The sequence below is a fragment of the Pogona vitticeps genome, chromosome 2 (genome assembly GCF_051106095.1).
Source record: "Pogona vitticeps strain Pit_001003342236 chromosome 2, PviZW2.1, whole genome shotgun sequence".
Classification (NCBI taxonomy): Eukaryota; Metazoa; Chordata; class Lepidosauria; order Squamata; family Agamidae; genus Pogona; species Pogona vitticeps.
In genome coordinates, this window is record NC_135784.1 from 72,566,779 (window position 1) to 72,591,085 (window position 24,307).

A 24,307-nucleotide genomic window follows, 5' to 3' on the forward strand; every position below is an offset into this window, starting at 1 on the left:
AACCGCTAGGTTGGTGGGAGCTGGGACAAGCGACGGGAGCTCACTCCATCGCATGGATTTGATCTTACAACTGCTGGTCTTCTGACCCTGCAGCACAGGCTTCTGCAGTTTAGCCTACAGCGCCACCACGTCCATTAATATATTGTTAGTTGTGTGTTTTTCTTAATGAACTATGAAAATAGTCCATGGATCAGAAATGTACCACTAAACCACTGGATATCAACAACTGAGGAGTTGGTCTTCTGTAAAGGTGATGGCTCTCAATTGCTCATTCAAGAGGAAACCACCTTTAATACTTAGCATTACAGCAGGGATAGCCTGGGAAAACATACCAGTCTTCAGCAGCTCTGTTCCAACTACTGTGAGGATTACAGCTAGGCTTAGAGGGTAGCCCAAAGTAGCTGGCAGATGAAATCACAGTTCCTGTTAATCAGAAATTCCTGGGACTTCAACTCTCTGAACCCAGATTCCACAACACCACTGCATCTCTCTCTCTTATTATTTTAATATTGTTCTAATTTTTGAAATTGTTCTGATGGTTGTAGGTTTTGGTGAGACTCCTGTTAGTCTTAGAGTAAGGCTAGTATAGCATGTGACCGAGAATGAGCCGGGCTCTACTTACAGAAGCGACAATGGGAAATCAAACTCCCAACCTCTAGCTATGCAGGCCAATAGCAAGCAGCCCCTAATTTCAGATGCACCTTTTGGTCTTGTGATTTCTCATTGGTAAATGGAGTACACTCTATGCAGAAATTTGCTGCATAGAAATTTGCTTCACTTTAGCCTTTCCCAATCCAACCCAGGGCCTTCCACCTCCATTATCCCTAACTAGTAATATCTTCTGATGATGGGAGTTGCTGTTTAGAAATGAGGAGGGTCACAGATTAAGGAACGCAGCTCTTGTGGTGTCATAGGTTTTTAACTTCATCCAAACTAGGGAGGGGAAACCGTTTTATAGTAAGGCACATATTGATTTTCTCAAGAGAAGATTCAGGATCCAGTCCCTGGAAAAAAATCTTCAGGATCTTAGCTTCCTGGAAGTGACCCTCACCTAAGACAGTGAAGAGCATTTTGATCAGAAAAGACATCAGACATTCCTTGTTTTGTAATTCTTCTCTCTGAAGGCACCCAGAATGGTGCACAACACCAAAACAATATATGCTAAAAGTCACTTTACATTTTTGGGGCCATGCTGGATTGACTGATACCCCAGCAGACAGAAGGGTTACTTTAAGGAAGATAATTCTCATTAAAGTGACCCTTTCTGGTGCAATCAGGCATATGCCTTCTTAGCCATCAAACCCTCAGTGACCTTTATGACAATCCTGTAAGGGAACCCCAGTGTTAGTATATGACATTCGACATGAGAAAGGGGTGTTTGTGCACAGCCTATAATGGTTCTCCCATTTCAAATAAGATACTAGATAACTGGACTAACAAAATAAAATATCTAACTATATAATATCCAAAATTGCTTGAGCACTTTAGTTCAACTTGGAAGCTATTGGCATGTGTGGACTTTGCACCTTTATGTTATAAAAACTTGCTTGGCTCTATTTACTTTGAACTAGCTAACACTACTCTTTGTGCCCAGAAGGTGTTTCTTTTTTAAAGCAGCAGCATTTTAGGGACCAGAACTATAAGAACAAGGGGGAGAGGCTTGTGTCAATGTTTAACTTCCTCTGTGACATATGCAAACATTTCACAGTAGCTGGTGTCACAGCTAAAACAGCAGATGCACTCTGTGACCTGGGTGAGTCTGAGCATGTCTTGAAGTGTGCAATCCTTGGAAATTAAACCCCGTTTGAAATTAAAGGGACTTTCTTCTGAGTAAACACGCCAAGCTGGAAGCATCTTTATTTCTCAGATGATTACAACATTCTTTGTAATAAATACACAGTTGATATATCTACCATACATGACTTTCATCCAACAGTGTATTCTGTTTGAAGAGATCTAAAAATGACTAAAGAAAATTTGGAAGAGGAGCTCAAAGAAACAGAAAACGGAAGATATTAGTAGTAGTCTGTCTGCTCTAGAAAAAATGATGTAAGAACCGTTCTCTGTTTCTAGAAATGCTGACATTGAAAAGGACCATAGACCTCTCTTAACATCCTCATTAAACTGTAACTTCCAGGTTTTGTTAAGATAAAACTTTCATATAATGTAAATTTTCGTGTATGGGGAGGACGAGAAAAGGGGATTGAGGGACCCACCCCTTTTAAGTGCTTCGGCCACAGGGAACCAATCAGGTTCTATTGGGATGGACCTCACTGGCGCATCACAAAGAAAAGAAAAGGAGTAAAAAGGATGCAACAAGATTGCTTCCGCTGCCTGGCCCACTATTAACAATGACTGACAACCCACACTAAGGCATCTATCATGAAGTAAAAGAAAAGAAATCACTGCTATATTGGGGTGGGGGTGGGCACAAAAGAAGACTCTCTGAAGAATGTGAGGACTATGAGCACGTTCAGGAATCCCTTGGGCAACAACAGCACCCTGTTGGCTAGCACTTCCCACTCTGGATTCACCAGCGGATTGCTTCCAACATCCACAAAGCTTACTATATTAACAAAGCTGAGTCAAATCATCTAGCCGTGAACCTTTTTTGCTTAATACAGTATAGGGAACCTTCAATATAATGAACCCTGCCTATCAGCTCACTCATAAAAATACCTTCGGTTAAACTTTACAGGATCTGTTTATTTTACTTTTGTATCCACATATAATATTTTTCTTTGGATACAATAACTCCACAGACAGTAGGCTGGAAATAGTAAAGGGGGAGGGCAAACTCAAAACTACAACATTATCTATCTTCCCCCACCCCCGCACTATTTCCCTATACATAAAGTCACTGTTACTTTGTCCTATAGTGAGAAAGAGGGAAACGGGTGCAACTGCACTGGCACTTTTGGTGTGGACTGGTGCAGTCTAAAAAGGGGTCACTTGAGGTCAGGAGAGGAATGACATGCCAGTTGCTGCAATCCTCATGTTCAAATGGCATGTCATTCTCCAGTAACCCTCTGTCAATTGAACACTTTCCCTTTCAATTTAAAGGGGGGGAGAGTACAAGAAATATTTAATAAAAAATGGATCGAAGCTGCAAAGGAGCTCCTTCTCTGCTGTGCAAGAAAACCAGAAAGAAGGTGTTGAAGGGGAGCCAATGCGTGAGGAGATAAAGGAAAGGAAAGAGGGAGGAAACAGGAAAAGGGAGGGAGGGAAGCAGGAGCAGGAGAGAGAGGAGGTGGGAAAACATCCAGATGAAAGGAGTGAGGTGAATTCCCCCTTCCTCCTGACTGCTGTGCATGCCTCTGTGTGTACATGTGTGTCTGTGCACACTGAGTGTGGCAATGCACAAAGTGGGAAGAGGTAGAGTGGCTCCAACAGCCATCAGAAGAAAGCACTAAGAAGAGGCATCACATTGCTCAAGATTTCACTATCAGAATTGAAATTACTTTTTCCCCTGTGTTAGACCACTAATGCACTAAATTACTTAATTTTTTAAACAAAAATTATTTGCCTTGTGTGTAGTGTTGAGAACCTGCTCACAGCAGCAGTTTTGATTGATGCTTCACAGAAAATAATTTTTAAAAAAATAATGTAAGTGATTCAGTGGATCAGTGATGGTCTAGCACACACAAAAATAATACTTTCACTTCTCCAGTTCCTCCGCAGAGGAAGTGTTAAATTTACTGATACCCTGAAGTGTCTCACTTATTAAGCCACTTCATGATACAGGAAACTGACAGCAGAAGGAGCCTTGGTAGCTTTGATAACTGTAAGGCTCAACTGGTAGTCCATTCCCTGCAACTACATGAGCTGGGAACAGACTAAACTAAAGCATACCAACCCATAAAAAAACAAAACAAAACAAAACGAACAGAAAAACCTGACAGGGGTCAAAAAGGTGTGAGTTGCGGTACTCTGGGGACATATTGGTACACTCTAGTGATTATGCTGTGTGGTTGCCATAAAAAAGAGCAAAGCAATCCATCTCCACAGCACACTTAACTTTGGGATAAGAGCGCATCTGAATGACCCCAAAGTCTCTCCCCTCCCCTGTAAAGGTGGAGCAGGGTTTGCACTTGTGCAATCCAAGGCTGAGGCTACTGACAGTGACCAACTGAGATCCCTCAGGAAAAGGTTATGTCAAAGCCTCTTTTACTCTTTTTCTTGCAAGGGAGGAAAGGGTTAAAAAGTTCTTTGCCTGTGATTCTGCTTCATGAGGAGTTGATAGGCAGAGTCAATCTTATTCACCCCTCAGCTCATGGTAGGTTCAAAATATGGCCATTGTTTAAAATAATTTTCTGACCAGAACTTCAGATTTAATATATTCTCAGACCACAGTGTCAAAACAAATAATTATCTGTGATGGACAAAAAACATTACTGGACCACCACATCCTTTTTGTCATGTTTTGAGAATTCGATAAGAGAATTTTCTTTAATCTCCTCCAAAAGAGCTCTGGAGTTTCAGTTTACATGTCCTAAAGCATTTAAGTCTGAAGACAGAGTCTGCTCTATTAAAAACAACACTGAACTGCAGGAACTGTAGTAATATCGTCTGAGTTGCTTCAATTTATTTTGTCTGTAATACTTCTTAATCTGTTAGAAATAGAGGAGATGGTGCCATTTATTATCAGATTTCTTTTTCAGAAATAAGAGCTAATAATTATGGCTCAAAATGGAAAGCGTTGGTGGATTTTATTGAAGTATTCTTGTTATTGAAGGCAGGACAGTCTGACCTAAGAAGAGTAATAGTCTTTCTTTCTACATCTGAAGATCACTATAGACTAGGTTCACACACACATAATTTTAACAATACAGGCAGTGCCATGTTATGTTGTCAGCTTTTAAATCAAGGCTAAACCTATCCTAATGTAAATTGATCTTATGCAGAGATGGCAGCAAAAGATTGCAGCAAGACAATACTGGTAAAATCAGCATAATACAGAACTTCAATACTTCACTGCCACACGTAAACTAGGATTGTCCCGGATTAACAATCTCCCTCAACGAAAGAAAGAAAGAAAGAAAGAAAGAAAGAAAGAAAGAAAGAAAGAAAGAAAGAAAGAAAGAAAGAAAGAAAGAAAGAAAGAAAGAAAGAAGGAAGGAAGGAAGGAAGGAAGGAAGGAAGGAAGGAAGGAAGGAAGCCCATTCACCTGTAACAAAAGCATCGATAACAGCAAGATGGAGCACCACAATGCCAAACTGCAAACCCATTCAGATAATAGCATATACACATGGACTATCCAGTTCATAATTCACAACAAACTCCCACAATAGACCTTCTGCATTCTCTAGTGGTCTGTACATCAAACTCAGAGGCTTCCAAAGAGATTTCGGATCCTAATGATTCCATACACACAAATCTCTGCTTGTTTAATCAGTATAGTAACTGGGAAGCATTGTGAATAATTGTTTTGTGTTTTTTTCTATATCATACAAAGAGCAATAAATATTTCCATATACTGTATAACAGATCACAGGGTATGAAAGAAATGCCATAATCATAAATAATTGCTTAACTATATAAATTGTGCTGGTTGTTTGTTAATCAGAGTTGCTTTTCATATGTCATTCTTTACAATTATTTCCTTCCTTCAAACTGAACAAAACTATTTAATTTTTCTGCCTAGAGATGTAAAGCAGTCATTTAATTATAGGTTGACATTACCAGCAAAGGTAAATAAGGGGGGGGAGGGGGGGAAGGAAGTCCTTGTACATTATTAAGGGAAAAAAGCGAAAATAAATAGAAAAATTCAGTGATACAGATTTTATGCAGATTTCAGTTATGACACCAGCACACAAAATCTTTATCTAGTAGTGAGACAACTGGCATCACTCTCTATTCTCTCTCCTTGTGCATTTATACAAACCCTACCTAGAGTGCCTGAGGAGAGCTTCAGCTTATGTGCATCTATAAACTTGTGCTTGCACTGGCTGTTGACTGATTTAAATATATTTCTATCTACCTAGAATTGAGCTACAAATGTATTTGATATTTCTATAGAAGAAAAGTTGCAATTATCACCCCGATCCAGAATAAATACATACAGTATTTATATTTAATAGTTCCATTTTCAAAGCTGCCCTTAGAGACAGGAATTATATTTTTTGTGTGGCTCTATCAGGCTAACAGAGACCAAGATATACAACTATCTCCTCCCTCCTGTAAGAAGTTTCAAGGTGATGTGACACAGCAATAAATACGAAGATTATACATTTATTTAATTTATTTTACTGAAGCCAAAATATTTTGCTTAAATATTTTTGTTTGTTAGTCATTCTTATTATTTACTTATTTCTAATATGTATGTCCCACATGTCATGACCACCTCAAGGCAGATTAAAAATACAAAAATATATAAAATACAAAAAAGTGCAACACAGTATCTTGACACTAGTTTCAAGTTATTATTAATTTTATAATTATTATCTTTTATAATATATTTATTATAAATAGAGCAGTCTCACTAATACAATAAGATTTACATGTACGGACATACTACTACAGTATTCTGCAACCCAGAACCCTATCATTTATGCTTGTCAGGGGAAGTCCATCAGCATATATCTCAGCTGTGAATTGCCCCAAGTAGACACTGATGTCACACAGCAATCCTGTGATTCTGTGTACAAGTGAAAATAGTTGCAAGTTGACTACTTTAATTGCAACTAACTTTATGCTGATAGACGTACACTCAGCATAATTTTTCTGTTGGATTCGAGCTGAGACAAGCAATAGGATACTGAACATAAAAAGTATGATCAAATTAAAAAGACAGTGAACAACATTAAACACAAAAGACAGTTATAAACACAAAAGATGGTTAAACACAAAATGTAACAGTTGAGGGAGTAAGTTTAAAGGAAGGCAGATGCCATATCAGCATTAAAAGTTGCAGAGAGAGAAAAGCACTCTGGGGATGACTTTAAACACCAAAGTAATGAGCCTGCAAACAGCAGTTGGGGAGGGAGTTCTGTAATTTTCTTTCTGCTGTTACTCTTCTGTGCTATTTTTTAAAAAATGTAGTTACTGTGTATTATTTTAGCTATTTTCAGGGTTTTGCAGCAGAGTCCACTCATTTGAAGCATTAGTTGCCTCCAGAACACTCCCAAAATCATTGCCCCTTTAGGTGTTCTTTGAGTTTGGGGAACAGATAATAGTCAGGAGGGGCCAGGTCGGGAGAATAGGGTAGATGGGGCATCAGTTGAAAGCCTAAGGAAGTCAGTTTTGTCATTGTTTCACATGCAGTGTGTGACGAGGCGTTGTCATGCAACAGGATGACATCTTTGGAGAGCTTTCCTCGATGTTTTTCCTTGATGTTTTGCCTCAATTTTGTCAATAAAGCACAGTAATATTTTGCATTGATGGTTGAACCCTGCTGGAGGTAATCCACCAGCAGAATTGCCTTCTTATTCCAAAAAACTGTTGCCATTTGCTTCTGCACCGACCTTTGCACTCGTAACTTCTTCAGCCTGGGGGAACCACGGTGCCTCCATTCCTTAGACTGTTCCTTTGTCGCAGAATCATAACAGTAGATCCAGGTCTCATCACCAATTACCAGTTTGCCCTGGAAATCTGACTCATTTCTTGCAAAATGTTCCAAAACAGCCACCGATTACACGTTTTTTCTTTTGTTCGGTTGTCAAAAGTTTGGGGATCCACTTTGCTGCCAGCTTTCTCATTTCCAAGTCATTGTGGATAATGGCACCAACTCTCTCACGTGATATTCTCAGATATATAGCAATACTTTTGGCTGATATTCGGCAGTCCTCCATGATCATGTCATGGATGGCTTTCACATTTGCAGGCACAGAGACAGAAACAGGCCTTCCACTGGGTTTCTCACTTTCATTACCGAAATGGCCAGTTTTAAAATTGACAACCCAAAGTTTAACTGTTGCATATGAAGGGCCACTGTTGCCCAGTTTGTGACATTTCATCGTGGATCTGCTTTGCACCTTTCCCTTGGAGAAAACGGGAACTTGATTATGGTCCTATGCTCTTCCACATTGAACTTTTCTGGAGGTGCCGCCACATTCACTTTGGATCGGAAAATGAAAGTTAAGTTAAAATCATAGGTAGCTGATTTTTGCACCGTTAAATATAGACGAATTGGCCAATACATCCTGCAATTTATAGCTTCCTAGTTCAATTTTTTCTGGGTAAGGCTCAATACTTATCAGCATCCCCTCGTATCCAGGTAACCCAATTTGTACATTATGCAAATCAGACTATCCAATTTGTATGATATTATAATTATTGTGGGCTATTCATATTATGCAAATTAAGTATATTAATTGCTGCATTATTTTTCAACCAATGTATTTTAGTCTTGGAATTATTTATATTGCAACCACTGATTTGAGGGAACCCGTATAGTGCAATGATCAGAATCGTGGACTTGGAAAAAGGAAAGTTCAAATCCCTTCTTAGTCACAAGGCTTTACTTGGTATCTTTGAGTCAGTTGGTATTTCTTAGCCAAACTCTCCTTACAGGATCATTTTCAGAATAAAATATCATATTATCGGTACTATTGTCTGCCATTTTAACTGATGTTAAAAAGGACCTTAAAGATCCATGAGAATACCCTGGGAATTCTCCATGAATGATACACTGTCATCTGATTTACACAAAAGAATACAATAGAAAATGAAGTCAAACTGCCAAAACTGGGGAAAAAACAAGGTGTAATTTCTTTCCCTCAGAGAAAAGGCTGAATATTTTATTAGAACTAAGAAATACAGTATTAACTTTCTTTGCCACAATTGACTTTTCTCTCACACAAACGCAAAAGCAAGTGCCAATTCAATATGCTACCAGCTTCTAAATCCCCATCACTGTTAGATGGTTTCCCTGTTATGTTATGCAGGGAAAAAGATTCACAAGGGAGCTAGAAAACATTTCAGATAAATAAACTACATGAGCCAGGACCCCTGGACATGTTGAACCACCAAACCCTACTTATCAAATAGGCCTATACTAGTGCAAACGTTTACACTAAGCAACAAGATTTCAGCCAGAAGGTCAAAGCACTGACTGTACCTTTTGCCTGACAGTTCTACAAGGGCTAGAGACTCACTTTATTTTATTTTAATTCTTTAAAAAAGAGCTTAGAATCCAGACCTGATGATGGTCCAAAGACATAACCAGATGGCACCTCCATAATCTTGGAGAAAACATAGCAAAACAGATAACATGGTAACCCTAATTCTAGTCAACAATTTGGTCACTGTATTTTATGATAGATGTGCTTTCTAAAAGTTATTTAGACACAGTCTTAAGCATAACCAAGTGGTAATGAAAGTTAGACATTACTACACAAGCAAAATAATCAGGATATCAGCTGAAGGTAATGAAAGCCCTATGGTTACTATCTCTGAAAATTTTCTATCTTTCTGTTGAATACTATGAGAGGGTAAGCAGGGAAAAGACAAAACAAGTATCACAGCAACAAACCATTATCCCCCAGAACTGTTTTCTGGAATCTTGCTGTCAACAACACATAGAGCTACTAAAAAGAAGTGTCCACAATAGGAGATCCAGAGGGATACGATGACTGGGTTAACAAATAGCCCCAGGAGGTCAGAAGATCCGCAAGGGTTGCATTTCCTCTGACCAACTCCTCCTGCAAATTATTCATCACTGCAGCCAAAATCATTTCTATCTGAAGCTAGATCTGAACCAGTCAGATTTTTTAGAAATGGGACGGGGATCTAGAAAATCAGCATTGTCCATAAATGATAGTACTAGTTTGGTTATCTTGCTCATGAAAAGAGAAGAGAAGAGTAATATTCAGTGTGCCGGTAAATATAAAAGGTACATGATATCCAAGAAAAAAAAAACACCCTTTTTTCCCCAGAAGGGAACCCTCACAACACCTTCTTTAGATTCCTGCACCTACAAAAAGAAAAACTAGGTGTTTCTTTCACCAGCAGAATAGTCAAGGAAAGCAAAGACTATGGGAGCTCTCTTTTACAATTTGATGTGTGTTTTATTTTATGACAACAGAGGACTGGATTTTTATCCCCTTTTCACTGCTGAATTGCAACAGCAACAACAGGGAAATGACAACAATCTACCCTCATGCTAACTACATACCATCCAGATGAGAACAGCCTGTTTTTTCAGTTCTTCAAGGATCTCACAGTCACTTTAAGAAAGTGGAAAAGTTGGCCAGAAATTTACATACAACAATGAAAAGAGCAAAAATTTGCCAGTCAGGTCATTCAAGTTCTAACTGGTACTCCCACCCACCCCCAAAAGCCAACACATTCTCTTCAGTTTTGAAATCTATCAAGTTCTTTCCATTCTTTACAGTCAACATAGAAATCTGCTCCCAGCCAAGGTGTGTTACATATGTAAATATTTTAAAGAGGAAATGGATGCAAGAGAAATAGTACTTGAATACTTGTAGCCAAATTATCATGTAAATTATGAACTGATAGTAATGTGCAAGAATTAGTTAAATGCAAGCTAGAAGTAAATGGACAAAATAAAACAAAACAAAGACATGCCCATATCCCACAGTTTGCTACCGGAATAAAACATGTTGCAGTTCATATTACCATCAACTCCAAAGATTACATGCCAGAAAAATATCAATTCTTTTAATGAACTACATAGATATACTGTAGTCAGTTATTTTTACTTCTATCTTTCCTTTCTTCCAGGGAGCTCAATACAGCTCACTGGGTTACTCTGTCATTTTATCCATACATACTATTTTGATATGAACTAGCCCACTGAATGGGCTTCACTGATGGGCTTCAAAGGAACCAGGGTAAATTTAATAGGATTTGCTCTCAGGATTCTGCTGTGGCCATACATTTTAGAATGGTTTGGTATTTTGCCTCTAATGGGAGAATGCTTCACTTTCACAGGTTTCCTCCTGTTTACAGGTTCACAGGTATACAGAAAATTGCAAATAATCCACAATGTTTTGAGGTCTATCTTTTTGTGAGTGGGATTCAAAAGGGGGCAGCATTAGGATGACCAGAGGAAAAAGAGGACAGTTTTCCTTTACCTTTAACAGTTGTGTGGATGAGGAAATTTCAGAAGGTGGATGGTGTATTAAATGTTGCACCTGCTGAAATTCACTCTTCTAAACAACTTTTAAAAGTGTAAGAATTCTGTCCTTTTCATCTGGTCACCTGAGCAATGCAGCCGGGACAGACAAGATATCACTCCAAGAATTTCACTATGCTTTCTCACGGAAATTTCACCCTCACAAAAAGTATATTCAATTTGAATAGCTGCCTACAAATGTCTGTTATAGGAGAGATAGCCTTGCTAGTTTGTTCTAGTAGGATAGACAAAAACAAAACAAAAATAAAGAAGACAAAAACACTGTGGCACCTTAAGAATTAACTACTATATTTTAATGTGAGCTTTTGTGGACAAGTCTACTTCTTCATGCATAAAAAATTGCCAGTTAGGAAATGTTAAAAGGACCCTGTGAAATGTTTAGATTGGCAAAAAGTGTGAGCTGTTAGTAATTTCTAGAAAAAGAAATATTGGGAGCTCTTTCACATAAAAATGTCATAAATATAGGTTTGTCATTAGCAGGGGGATATTTTTAATAATTAAAGACTTCCTCTTTCTGTCCTGCAGCTTATCCAACTTACGAGTAATCTGTTTTCTTATGAGGAAGCTGTGGGAACTGTGGCAGGGAAAGAGGATATCTTTAATTACAAAAAAATGTCTCTATGACACTACCATCATCCAGAGATTTTTAATTAAAGACTTCCAACTTCTGCACTCTGGCTTCTACAGCTGTCATGGAATGAAACAGATTACTCAGAAGTTGGATAAGCCACAGGACAGAAGGAGGAAGTCTTTAATTATTGTAAATCTCTCCCTGCCAGAAAATCATCATTTTTCAGCATGCATAATTTATGTAACAGAATTTGGGCCATTGCTTAGTAGACCTTTCATTTTATCTCATTTATTTTACATTGACGAAAGGCCAACTCTTCAGTAAAATATATACAACAACTGAACAATATAATAATGTACAACTGCTTAAGAAATCAAGGTTATATTTCAATTTTAGGCCAGAGATGGAAAATTTACATGGTATCATTTCTTCCTCCATGCCTGAGCAACCACTCATAAATTCTGAATGTTATAAATCACATCCTTTCTGGCATAAAGCCATGCTTTGGGCACCTAAGCTTTAATTCCAGACTTAATATGAAACAAGGGTGGTGGTCCAACTTGCAAGGGAATAAAATAGGGGTGGAATACTGTAGGGCTCCCATATCTGCAGGTGATAGCTTCCAAGCCCCCCCCCCCCAAGAGAGTGCCTGAAATCACAGATAGTAAAACTATTAGAGACCAAAAGGAGAAAGGAAAGGCAAGAGGAGGAGATAAGTCCATGTGCACATGTAGTGTGTGGATGTGCACTATGGGCTGGGTTGCAGGAGTGGTGACCATGGACAACTGAAACTGTGGATACTGACTCCATGGATATGGAGGTTTCTTAGTATCCTAATTTCAACATCAGAGCAAGTGCACAGGTGAACTATTTCATCCTAGTGCACAAACACAGGCACTTTCCCTTTAGCTTAAAAAAGGCACAGCTGAACCCATCATTAGGCACAGTGTGAAAGCTGCCTCAGATGGGAAGTAATGAAAAATGGTTGGAGAACAGAGATGAGTGTGTCATGTGGCCTGCCATGTGAAGTGTTGGCTAGTCTGCTACCTTCAGGTGCAACGAACAATTTGTGTGTGTGTGTGTGATTTCTGGGCTTTCAGGTTACCCTCAACGTATGGCGACCTCATGAATCAGTAATCTCCAAAATGTCCTCTTTTCAACAGCCCTGCTCAGTTCTTACAAGCTCAACCCTGTGGCTTCCTTTCTTACTTATATCCTTTATGATGGATGATGCAGTGCATTTCTGTGGGGACTAATAACATAACAGGATGAAACCTAGTTCGACATTTAGTAATTTCACACACTTTGTTCCTGACCTTTGCTATTAGGAGCAAAGGTCTTCAGTAAATGGGCCAGGACTTCTGATTATTAAACTGATAGTAATACATAAATCACCTACTAATACTTAATAGAACAATTCATAGAGAACAGCACCTACACATTTCATCCTTAGATACATTCATTTCTCATGATCTCAATCTTCTCTGATGCAACATGAAATAAATGCTGCAATGTGTGTGTTTTTCCCTTGAACAAAATGATGTACAGTGCAACATAAATGTTTAAACAGAAGTCCTTTTACATTGAATAGGATTTTCTCTCTGATAAATTTACTTAAGCTTGCACTGAAGAATCTCCAATACATTTAATCTTACTCACTTTCCATAAATGGACTATTTATCTTCATTTATGTTTTAAAATGTAGTAACGATGTGATTTTTTCCTATGGTATCTTGCACCTTTAAAAACAAACAAACAGAAGCATTTATTTTACAAGAACAAATAGCAAAACAAAAATACTGTTTTTTAAAAAATGCATTCAACAGAAATCGCAATGGTCCAAACGGAAACATTTTACTAATGCAGAGAAACATACTGGGGCATTAAACTGTTTTAGCAATATTTCAAGCAACGTATTTATGGGATTAATTTAAAACTAAATTTGTGTATCATTTTTTAAAAACTATCTTTACAAGGCAGATCTTAAATTACCACAAACACTTAAAGGGGAATCCCACTTATTTGTAAACAATGCCATTTAAATGAGTGGGGTGTACTGGTGAGTAACTACTTTTGTACTGTATATCATGATTCTCACTGATTAACCAGATTGATCATATGCCCAATATCTCTATGCATTCTTTTCAAGGCAGATATTCTTGACTACTAGTTTCCATTATAACAATTCATTCATATAATACTTTTTCCACAAATGCACTGTGTTCAAGGCACCATGAAACCACACAAATGCAATACCTATAATGCACCCCAGGACAACATTAACTCTCCAGTGTTAACAGTTCAATCATTACAATTCATTTAAAACAAATAAAGAGTTTAAATGAGCATGAAGCAAGTGTGCTGTCCTTTTAATGGCAACTCCACCACTGACTGTCTCTGGGGAAGCAGGAAACTCAAGAGAGACAACACTCAACTCAGAGCAGATGCCCTCCATTAATGGATACAACATTAGTCAGCACAACAGCAGTAGCACCAAGATACAGTGGCACCTTGCTAAACGACGACCCTGCTAAATGACGAATCCGCATGACAATGACTTTTTGCGATCACTATAGCGATTTGCAAAACAGTCATTCCAATGGAGGATTTTCGCTGGACATCGATTAGGTCACTGCTTCACAAATTGTTTGTTCGCAAGACAACAATTTTTTCGGCTTTGCAAAATGGCTGCCCTGTGTTTTCTGGACCCATGCTTCACAGGGCAGCCTTTTTTTACAGCTGATCGATGCTCACAAAATGGCTTCCCTATGGCCGATCTTTGCTGGACGATGAGATATTTTCCCCATTGGAACGCAATAAACCGGGTTTCAATGCATTTCAATGGGGAAAGGGTTTTCGCATGATGTCGATTTCGCTAAACAGTGATTTTCCCGGGGCAGATTATCATCGTCATCCGGGGCACCACTGTAGGTGGAATTAATCTTAATGGTGCCTCTTCCAGACATCTTTGTAACTAAACTCTCTAAGGACAAACCAGAGTATCTTCTCTCCATATATATATATATATATATATGTATGTATAAATTAAATAAATATCCTCCCTGGAAAAGGCCCTGATGTCGGGAAAGTGTGAGGGCAAGAGGAGAAGGGGACGACAGAGGATGAGATGGCTGGACAGTATCATCAAAGCGACCAACATGAATCTGATGAAACTCCGGGAGGTAGTGGAAGACAGGATTGCCTGGCATGATCTGGTCCATGGGGTCATGAAGAGTCAGACATGACTTAACGACTAAACAGCAAGAATCAATTAAATGTATTTTGTGTATGTGTGATATTTTCTAAGTCACTTAAATCTTATCGATTGACTATTAATTTCTATGTGCCAAATTCTGTTATCCTATACCAGGGATGGCGAACCATAGCATGCATGCCACAGCTGGCATGCGGAGCCCTTTCTGCCGACTTATGAGCCAACCTGGCTGTTCGAAAGCATGCAAATGCGAGTAGATAAATAGGGACCACCTCAGTGGGAAGGTAAACAGCGTTCCGTGTCTAAATCACACTGGCCATGTGACCACGGAAAGATTGTCTTCGGACAAAACGCTGGCTCTATGGCTTGAAGAGCGGGATGAGCGCTGCCCCCTAAAGTCGGACACGACTGGACAAAAAATTGTCAAGGGGAACCTTTACCTTTACCTATGAGCCATAAGTCACCAGATCGCTACCTTGCCCCCCCGATGCAGCCAAACCTGAGAAGGTGGCTGCAGCCGCGGTGCTGGTGTTTTAGCAGGCAGATCCGCAACAGCTGGTGCTGGCAGAGGATCCAGAGTGGGGTCTCGAGGCACCTCCATGCCAGGATTCCCCCCTCCACCACCACTTCTGGTTCTGCCACTGCTGCCGCAGCAGCGGCACACCACCCACTGTTGATTTTTTTCTTTTTCTTTTTTTTCTTTTTCTTTTTTCCAGTTTGGGCATGTGAGTCCAAAAAGGTTCGCCACTACTGAAGATGGGGAAAAATTGAGCTCCTCAGTCCTAAGGAGTGTGCCATCTTGAACTGGCATTTTTGAACACTTGCTAGCTTTTTCTCACAGGTCCTTAAGGTACATGAAAAAACTGACACGAACACCTATCCTAGCAGAATGTATGAGGACTAAAACTCCCCCCCCAAAATCTTTTCATTTCTCACCTGCTCAGTAACTCAGTATCATTGTGCAAACATCCTAAGTTTTCTTTTGTCTTACACTCAGATGATACAGTTACCAAAATTTTATAACACTGGCTCTTCCACAACTACATATTTTTAAAATTTATTATCACTGGTGTTCCAAAATTTGTTGGAAGCATCAGAAAAAAACCCCTCTTTACTGTTATAGCAGTGTGACAATAGAACTGAGGAAGAAGTGTTGAGTGCCCCAATGCTAGAAGTATTCAAGAGAAAATTTAATAACAATTGGTCAATTCTACTTTGGCTTGTATTCCTGTATTAAGCTGGGAGTTGGATTGAATAGCTTTATAGACTGCTTCCAACTCAGTTATTCTATGATTCTAAACAGCTTAAAACCTCTTCTATAAGGCAGCTGCTTTAGTTAGGTGGTATTGTATTATCAGCTTTTAATGGCATTATAAACCCAGAGTTTTTTTCATGTTGAAAAGGAAACTACTATAATAATCTCTTCTCATTTTTAGCTAGACCTCTTTAATCTATGGACCAATGGAATAGTCTAAACTGAAACCTTTTTCCTTTTTAAGGAAGAACAGTATGAGGAACTAGGAAGCTCTCACTTTGACTTTTTGTTACCCTTGAAGGATGTCTCCCTTTCCCTGCTGCTAAAGAGTCATGTGGCTCAAGTGGGCATTACATAATAGTAGTGACTATGACAAGTTACTCTCCAGTGAAGTCAGATTAAAAATATTAATAACCAGCATCTGATATCCTAAAGAACAAGTCTCACTGGATGAATGCATATAAAGTTGGATCTTACTCAAACATTCGCTGAAAATGCTACTCAGAAAAAAAAAAAAACTAACTTACTATAAAACCATGTAGAGTATAATATTGACCCTTGAAAGGATGGCCTAAAATAAACCCTGAATGGATGCATGGATGGTCCCAAATGAAACTGGAAAGTAACAGCAGATCAGCAATAGTACACTTCCTGCATTCCTTCCATATACAAATCTCCAACTGGAACCATTTTATATTCGAGATGGGTCCTTAGAGGCAACATCATCCCACATCCTGTCCTTCCTGTCCTTTGTGAAAGAAGGCAAATTCAAGCGTTCTCACATTATTTCCAAGAAACACAGAGCTTTAGGCAAGGACTATCCTTTTCGAGCTAGATATAGGAAATTTAGACAATACCTTTCTACCACCCATGCCAAGAAATTTTTATTTTTAAAGTGTAACTTAAGAGTTTGTAATATGTCCAAAGTGGCTTACTCCCAACTTTACATTTTAGAGAGCTCTGAGCATAAGCTCTCAGGAAAGGACACTCAACATTCTAAATAACAAATAATGCATTATATAATTATTGAGTATTATTTATTTGAATTATATTACTGGGTTTTGAGGAATCAGAATGCAGGAGAGATGAGAGCCAGATGTGATGACATGAAGGACTAACAATATAAGAGAGAGAGAGAGAGAGAGAGAGAGAGAGAGAGAGAGAGAGAGAGAGAGAGAGAGAGAGAGAGAGAGAGAGAGAGAGAGAAGCAATATAAAACTAGCACACACAATGCTAAAATCTAACTACTGGAAATTTTCCATGGTTTTCTGAGAACTCAGAGCGCTAGCCCACCATTTTATGTTTTGGAGCACAGAAGTACAAGTAATCCAAAACTGGATATAACTCATTGTTCCAAAGTGCTCAAATATAATGCTCTCAATTTTGTTTATTAAGATTAGGTCAGAAAGAAAGACACAAATATGAATTTATAGAACAACAAGTAGTGTATAATTTGCAACAGTCCGTTATAGCAGTAATTTAACAAGTGGTAAGTTGTTACTTACGGTGAAAACATGTCACAGTTCAAACTGCTGAAACAAGCTATAAAATCTAATGACATGAAAAATGAATGCAGAAAGTACAGATCAGAAGCAATTCTATATCTGTTCTGGTCACTTTCTTCAGATATGTAAATGAATTCATGGGACAAATCTTTTATCTTGATTTATCTAACCTGATTTATCTAACCTGAGTAGTGGGAATAAGTTATCTCAAACCTCAAACAGAGCACAGGCTTTAGGATAATAACTGCCCAAAATCAAAGACCCTACTTCTTTGATGGCTGTGCCTAAAAATAGTGAAATGATGTACCGGGAGGCGGGGGAGTATAACTTGCAGAAAACCCAAATGATGCATGAAGCATTGTCTCACTGCAACGCCATGAAAGAACAGAGTTCTCTTAAAATTAACTGTTCAGTCACAGTAAGGAGGAAATACAGTATACAACTTACTAGACAAAGGTATACATTCCTTTGTCCCATGATCAAGCAAATTATGTAGGCGTTCAAGTGGAAAAAGACAAGAATTACATTGCCACATCAAAAAAAAAAAAAAAAAAAAAAGGGGGGGGGAAGCACTGTGTGGGAGTGGGCATAGGACTGGCTTCTTATATCATGAGCACATGAAGGCAGCATGATACATGTCGGAAAGATATTGCAAAATTGTCTGTGGTGGGTGTAGAAAGACACTCCGAGGCATGAACTGAGACTTGGACAATGAGCCCACTATGACAGACTTGAGCAGACTTGAGCTTATGGTTTAACAAGTACCTTCAAGCATCAGTGACTATAGCTTAATGAATAGCTCAGAAACTAGTTTGATATGGTGGCTAAGAGTCTAAGCCATGAAATGTGTGTCTCCAGTTCAAATCTCCCCCCTTCTATAAGAAGCCACATTCCCCCAGCTGCCTACAATATGGGGATGATACTGAGCTAACTTAAGAGGATTTTGAAATTATTATTAAGGTCTCAGTCAGATGATGAGAAAGGATTTCATCTAGTTGCACTGGAAATGGCTGCTTTGCTGGGAGCAACCTCCCTTTAAGTGACCCTTCTGTCTGTGGAGGAATTGTTCCAGCCTGTTCCCCTCCACCCCACCCCAAAAGGTGGACCTGCTGCTGAACCAAAAAGGACAAGCTTGGGCCAGGATCAAGGTTGGGATAGTTCACAGTCTCATGTACATTGTGTGATGACCAGGAAATTGTTCGCACACGACCATGCTACAAGATATTCAAAATGCAAGCTATTGCATTTATGAGGAATTCTTTGAATACGTCTGGATGTCATGCTTAGAATTATTGTACTTACTGTTTCTCTTCTTCATAAGAAAGAACAGTACTGTACATAAATTATAAGAAAAATGTTATTGAAAATTAATATCAATCTAGCACAGAAACTGAAAATTAGCACTGTTATTGAATACTAACATCAATTTAGTCATACAATGATTAAAAAATGAAACTGGTCAGCTGTCACTTTTAATATAAAATTTGTTAATACTCCATTGCTTGTCCAAGGAGCACAGAATGTTTTTTTTATCATCACTGTGGTCCTGTGTAGGGTAGGCTGAGACAATACTCTTCTACAAAGACCACCCAGGATCTTCAGGACTAACAGTCAATTAAGCTTTGCAAGCATGTTTAGCAACCACATCTGTTCCATGTTTAAAATTAAATAATAATGGGGTATGAAGATCATTAGAACAACTGAATCAATACCTCCCTCCCTGGCCACAATCAAATGAAAACCACCTCTCTATCCCCATGGAGAGAAACTGGCACTCATATGAGAGAGAGAGAGAGAGAGAGAGAGAGAGAGAGAGAGAGAGAGAGTCACATAGATGGCAGCAGAGAAAGAATGGTTAAGCCTCCCTTGTTTTGCATTCCAGTAAAATGAAAAGGGTGACAGGCAATGTTCTCTCTAATTTTCCATCAGCACTGAGCTGAAACCCTGACACACACACACAAACACAATGTTCCAGCTGCGGCTGGAACCAAATGAGCGGCAACACTAATTTCAAGTGTGTGGCACCAATACAGTGCTGCACAATACAGTGCTACACAGCTTAAAGGGAATGTTGATGACAGGTGATTTAATTTCATAAAACCCAGACATGGCTGCTAAATGGGCTAGATTGAATATGGATTGGATATTCTGAGCCACAAATTCTTGAGTTTCTGTTTCTCTTCGAATATCACAATCCATCTCACCCCAAACAGAAGCCAGTGGCAATTGAAATGGGCTGCACCTCATGAACAGGGTGGGATGAGCTGTAGGGTGGCTCAAACATTTATACTGATACTTAGGATGGACAGATTTTATACAGGCCAGTGTAGAGTAATTGACCATCTACTCTAAAATACAATAAAATATAAAGGTCCCAAGAAAATTTAGCTTTGATACTAGCATCATCTGCAGAAAATCAGTCATGCCCGTGAGCACCTGACTGGCCACTGTGTAAACAGAAGGCAGGACTGTCTTTAGCCTGACGGACTGTAGATCTAACAGTCTTGTAAAAATACTAGCTTGATTTGAACTTGAACTTACTCTCCATACAGAAAATAGGTTATTACAAACCAATGACAAACGTTATATATAGTCCTTTCCTGTATCAATAGTATGTTTGAACAGGTAGCACAATTTCAGATTAAGATGTTATGCTATCTGTCATCATGCCAGAACTGACCTATTGAGGCCCTAATAGGGTTCTCGAGGTAAGTAATATATTTAAAGAGTTCAACCCCCCAGTGAGTTTCCATGACCGACCAGAATTTGAACCCAGACCCCCTGCGTCCTAGTCAGTCACTCTGTCCACCATTCCAGACTGAGTACCAATTCGACCAAAAACAACTCCAAAGTTTGTATCAGCATAAAAGCAAGAGTGGTCTCCTTTTCACAGCAACTCCTCTTCTGCTTGTCTCTGGGGAAGCAGAAGTTTCAAGACAGAAAAGACCTCACCCAGAGCAGATGTCTCTGGTCCCAAGGAATGAATAGCTTTCTCAGGAGGAGTTTATTTCCCACAGAGTGGGTCAGGTGGGAGACGAAATACATAGATCACTCCAGTTGTGATGCTAGAGAGCTCCTGGTGTGATTGATTCTGGTATCTGTTCCCACTATCTCAAGCACACACACCACTGACTTCGCATCCAGATCTGAAGCAGATCACCAGGCACTTTGGCAGGTATCATTGCCATAAGGACAAAAGTCCCCAGAAAATAAAAAGGAAACATATTTGGACCATTATGGACTGTTACATGAATGCCTGTCCCACTAATTCTGTTTGAACACAGAGAACTTTCCCCTGGCTGTGTTTCAGTAACTTATAACTGGGAAATCATCAGTGCAGTAGTCGTCAGCATCATTCTTAAACTCCCTGGGAATTTAGATTGTCACAGTTATTAGGATGTGACCTTTCCCTCAGATTTTTTTTTTTGAAAAAGCTTTATTTTAAGACTAAGCCAGCATTAAATTTCTCCATTGGGAGTAGTTGTGCTTCCTTCACAGATAAGGAAAACAGCAGTGACAAAAAATCTGGAGAAAATACCATCTATTTCTACAGTAGTGAGGTCTTGACAAATGTCTAAAATCCCTAGGGATTAAGTGGAGAGTCATGTGTGTTAAATAAAGAAAACAGAATCGTAGCAAAGGTATTTCCCCAGCCCTCTTTTACTACACCAGATCTTAGGGAAGTAACAAGTAACATTAAAATTTGCTTTAATTTTTGTGTGGATTTTTTTTTTTTTTTTTTTTTTTGCTATTTAACTCAAGAGCTTCAAGACAGATGAATCAAGTTCTATTTCAGCACCACCTATTTCTAGCTAAAATCTTCCTGTCTTGCTATATAAATGGCATTAAATTTTGGATGCAAATTGCCTCAGATTAAGATATCAATAACTCTGCTCTTCATGCGAGTCAGGACCCTGGAAAATCAGGGTTATGGCAAAAGTAGAAAGCTCTGCCAAACAGTGGAGATTTTCTTTCTCTAAGGCTCACTGTCCTCCAAATGTAAGAGGATGACAAAACCAGAGATAGAAGGGGCATTGTTGACAAAACCAGGGACGTAGGGAGCCTTGTGGTGCAGTGGTTAGACTGCTATGCTGCAGCCAAAACTGTGCTCAGGACCTGGGGTTCAATCTTAGGTAGCCGGCTCAAGGTTGACTCAGCCTTCTATCCTTCCGAGGTTGGTAACCCAGATTGCAAGGGGGGAGGGGCAATGTGTAGCCTGCGTAATTAACGTGTAAACTGCCCAGAGAGTTCTTAAAGTGCTATGGGGCGGTATATAAGCAGCACACTTTTTTGTGAGAGAGCTCCCCTTTGTGTGTGGTGGGTATACATGAAGATAATTGGGCAGATCTTTAGTTGTGTTTCTATTCCATTAAAAGCAATGGGATACTGTACTGCTCATTATGATGAAGGGCTTCAAACACTACAAATTAATTGGTATCATGCAGCTATCATTTTATCTTACCTAATGACTTTATTGATTGATTGATTGATTGATTGATTGATTGATTGATTGATTGATTGATTGATTTTATTTGATTTATATCCCGCCCATCTGGTATATTTATACCACTCTGAGCGGCTAACAACAACATATATACATTAATCCATAAACGTCAGCTATTTCTTACTATTGTGGTAAGAAAAAAGAAGAAGAGGGAAGAATCATAGAATGCTTACAAATAGAAAATGATATGTCTTGATGGCTTAGTTCCCAATGTCCTGATGCCTTCTACAAAGAGGCAGAACACAGGCTTTGCCTGAAAGTACCCTAAGCCGACTAATTTTAAAATATCACAAGTCTATCTTTCTTTGAAAAGGGGCTTATGTCTGGACTTCTATTTTTGCTGTAATAATAGAACTATGTGATGAGCTGAATGTTAATGAATTTATGCATGAAGTTTCCTAACCATAACTCTACAAGCAGATCATCCTCATAAGATTCCCAGCTGTTTTCTAAATAGTCTGACCTTAACCACAAGTAAAACAGGTAACCAGCCCTTTCAATCTTTTCATCCAAATTTCAAAGACACTATTACACATAAACTATACCCAGATGAGGATGACCCCAAATCATGACCTTTTCCAGATACGTTAGCAACGTTAAATGAGATGGGTTTCCAAGATGGACGCTGTGCTTTTCCAACCAGTTGGAAAGAGACATCGCTGTTTTGCTCCTCAGTGGAGAACAGTTACAAGGATGAAGCATAATCAAACAAACATTCATTGTTTTGCATAGATGTGGTTGGGAGACAGAGTTATTCAAATGTATGATGAGTCTTTCTATGGTAGACAATACAGGATAAATAGCATTTCATTCATCACTGTTGCTTACTGGATCAAACTCACTGTGCTACAAAGTCCACATGCAAACTGAATAAATGTAAGCTGAATACATACTCTGGAGTAATTCAGAGCAAGTATAGCACCTGGCATCTCACTCATATGTTTGTCTCACTATACTTCAAGAAAATGTAATTTCTCTTTAAGTTGCACTCTTATGTGCATCTGGTAGTAAGCCCAGGAATACTTACTTCTTAGCAGGCAAAGATACTACTATGCTGTAAATGACGGGGAGGTGCTGCTGTTTTACTCTTTTGAGAAGACAGGAATAATCATTTAAAAGAAATCTATATAGACTAGGTCACAGATGTCAATTTGCAATTAATTTGAAGCTAATCTGTTTGCATTAAGTAAATAACAAGGCATTATCCACCTGAGATAACATAATCTGTCCAGAGCACAGAACCTGGGGCGCCACATATATATATAGGTAGATAAAATTTGTCTCAAAGCACTGCCAGTGTATGTCTTTTATATCCTCTGCCATAACATCAAGTGTTTTGAAGTATGCAGAAGAAAAATACTGTAAATGCAAAATTAAAGGCTGCCCTAAAGGAAAGACCAATCAGTTAATCTTACTTAAAGCAGAGCTCCATATCAGCATCTATGTTTGAAAAATGATTCAGACACTGCTGTATCTGCATTTGTATTGTTGCAGCATTTACTTACGGGAGAGTGTAACCACTAAGAGTTTATTTATGGAAGGCAGGATTGAACTTTGCAGCATGTGAACCCATAGAGAATATGATAAAGACATTTGTGCCCCATTAATTTAGAGAATTGTGATTCCCACTCCCAACACACCTATAATAGAATTCCACCATCATAAAATCATCGGGATCAAACAGGTTCAGATAGCCCTTATCTGGGCCTCCCTTTCTTGACTTAGTTCTTATATAACTGTTCTTTATATATATATATATATAGATTCATTTGTTTTAGTTATAAATTAACTCTGAAACTGACTCTCCCACAGATTGAATACCATGCAGTCTTTTGTCAAAATCGCACGTAAAAAGACCAAAAAGACATTTGGGAGATATCTCATTCCTAGAGTTGCCGTTCGCTGGAAGGCAACTTGAAGGTATATAACAATAACAAATATGAAACTTCCTAAAAAACAAACAGACACACTCCTAACTGATTATTGTGTGACATAATAAACTTTCTACTAACAATGTAACTCTGTAATTCTGCCTTACCTATTTATCACTCCATTTCTACAGTTCTGAGGAAATCTTGCATCTGATCAGTGGTCTGGTACAGTCAAACACACTATTCTCCTGTAGAATAGATCAGCAAGCTCTGATGGCTTTAGCCA

The 24,307-nt window shown here is 38.8% G+C and overlaps 1 protein-coding gene across 9 annotated transcripts in view; it reads right to left on the bottom strand.

The window, feature by feature from the left end:
- The window catches only part of PPARG (peroxisome proliferator activated receptor gamma), a 79,386-nt gene that overhangs the window by 41,719 nt on the left and 13,360 nt on the right, over nt 1-24,307 (bottom strand). Inside the window, exons 2-4 of one of the 9 annotated variants that reach the window (XM_078385410.1) lie at nt 18,949-18,978; nt 17,647-17,692; nt 13,332-13,411 (exon numbers count right to left, since the gene is read on the bottom strand). The exons of 2 other annotated variants lie outside the window; for them this stretch is intronic. In XM_078385410.1, the coding sequence (XP_078241536.1) occupies nt 13,332-13,359 (28 nt within the window). In that variant the 5' untranslated portion in view covers nt 13,360-13,411; nt 17,647-17,692; nt 18,949-18,978. Of the gene's footprint in view, nt 1-10,114; nt 10,167-13,331; nt 13,412-17,646; nt 18,979-24,307 lie in introns of those variants that run through there. 6 more of the 9 variants (XM_078385411.1, XM_078385413.1, XM_078385412.1 and 3 more) reach the window with 6 other exon arrangements.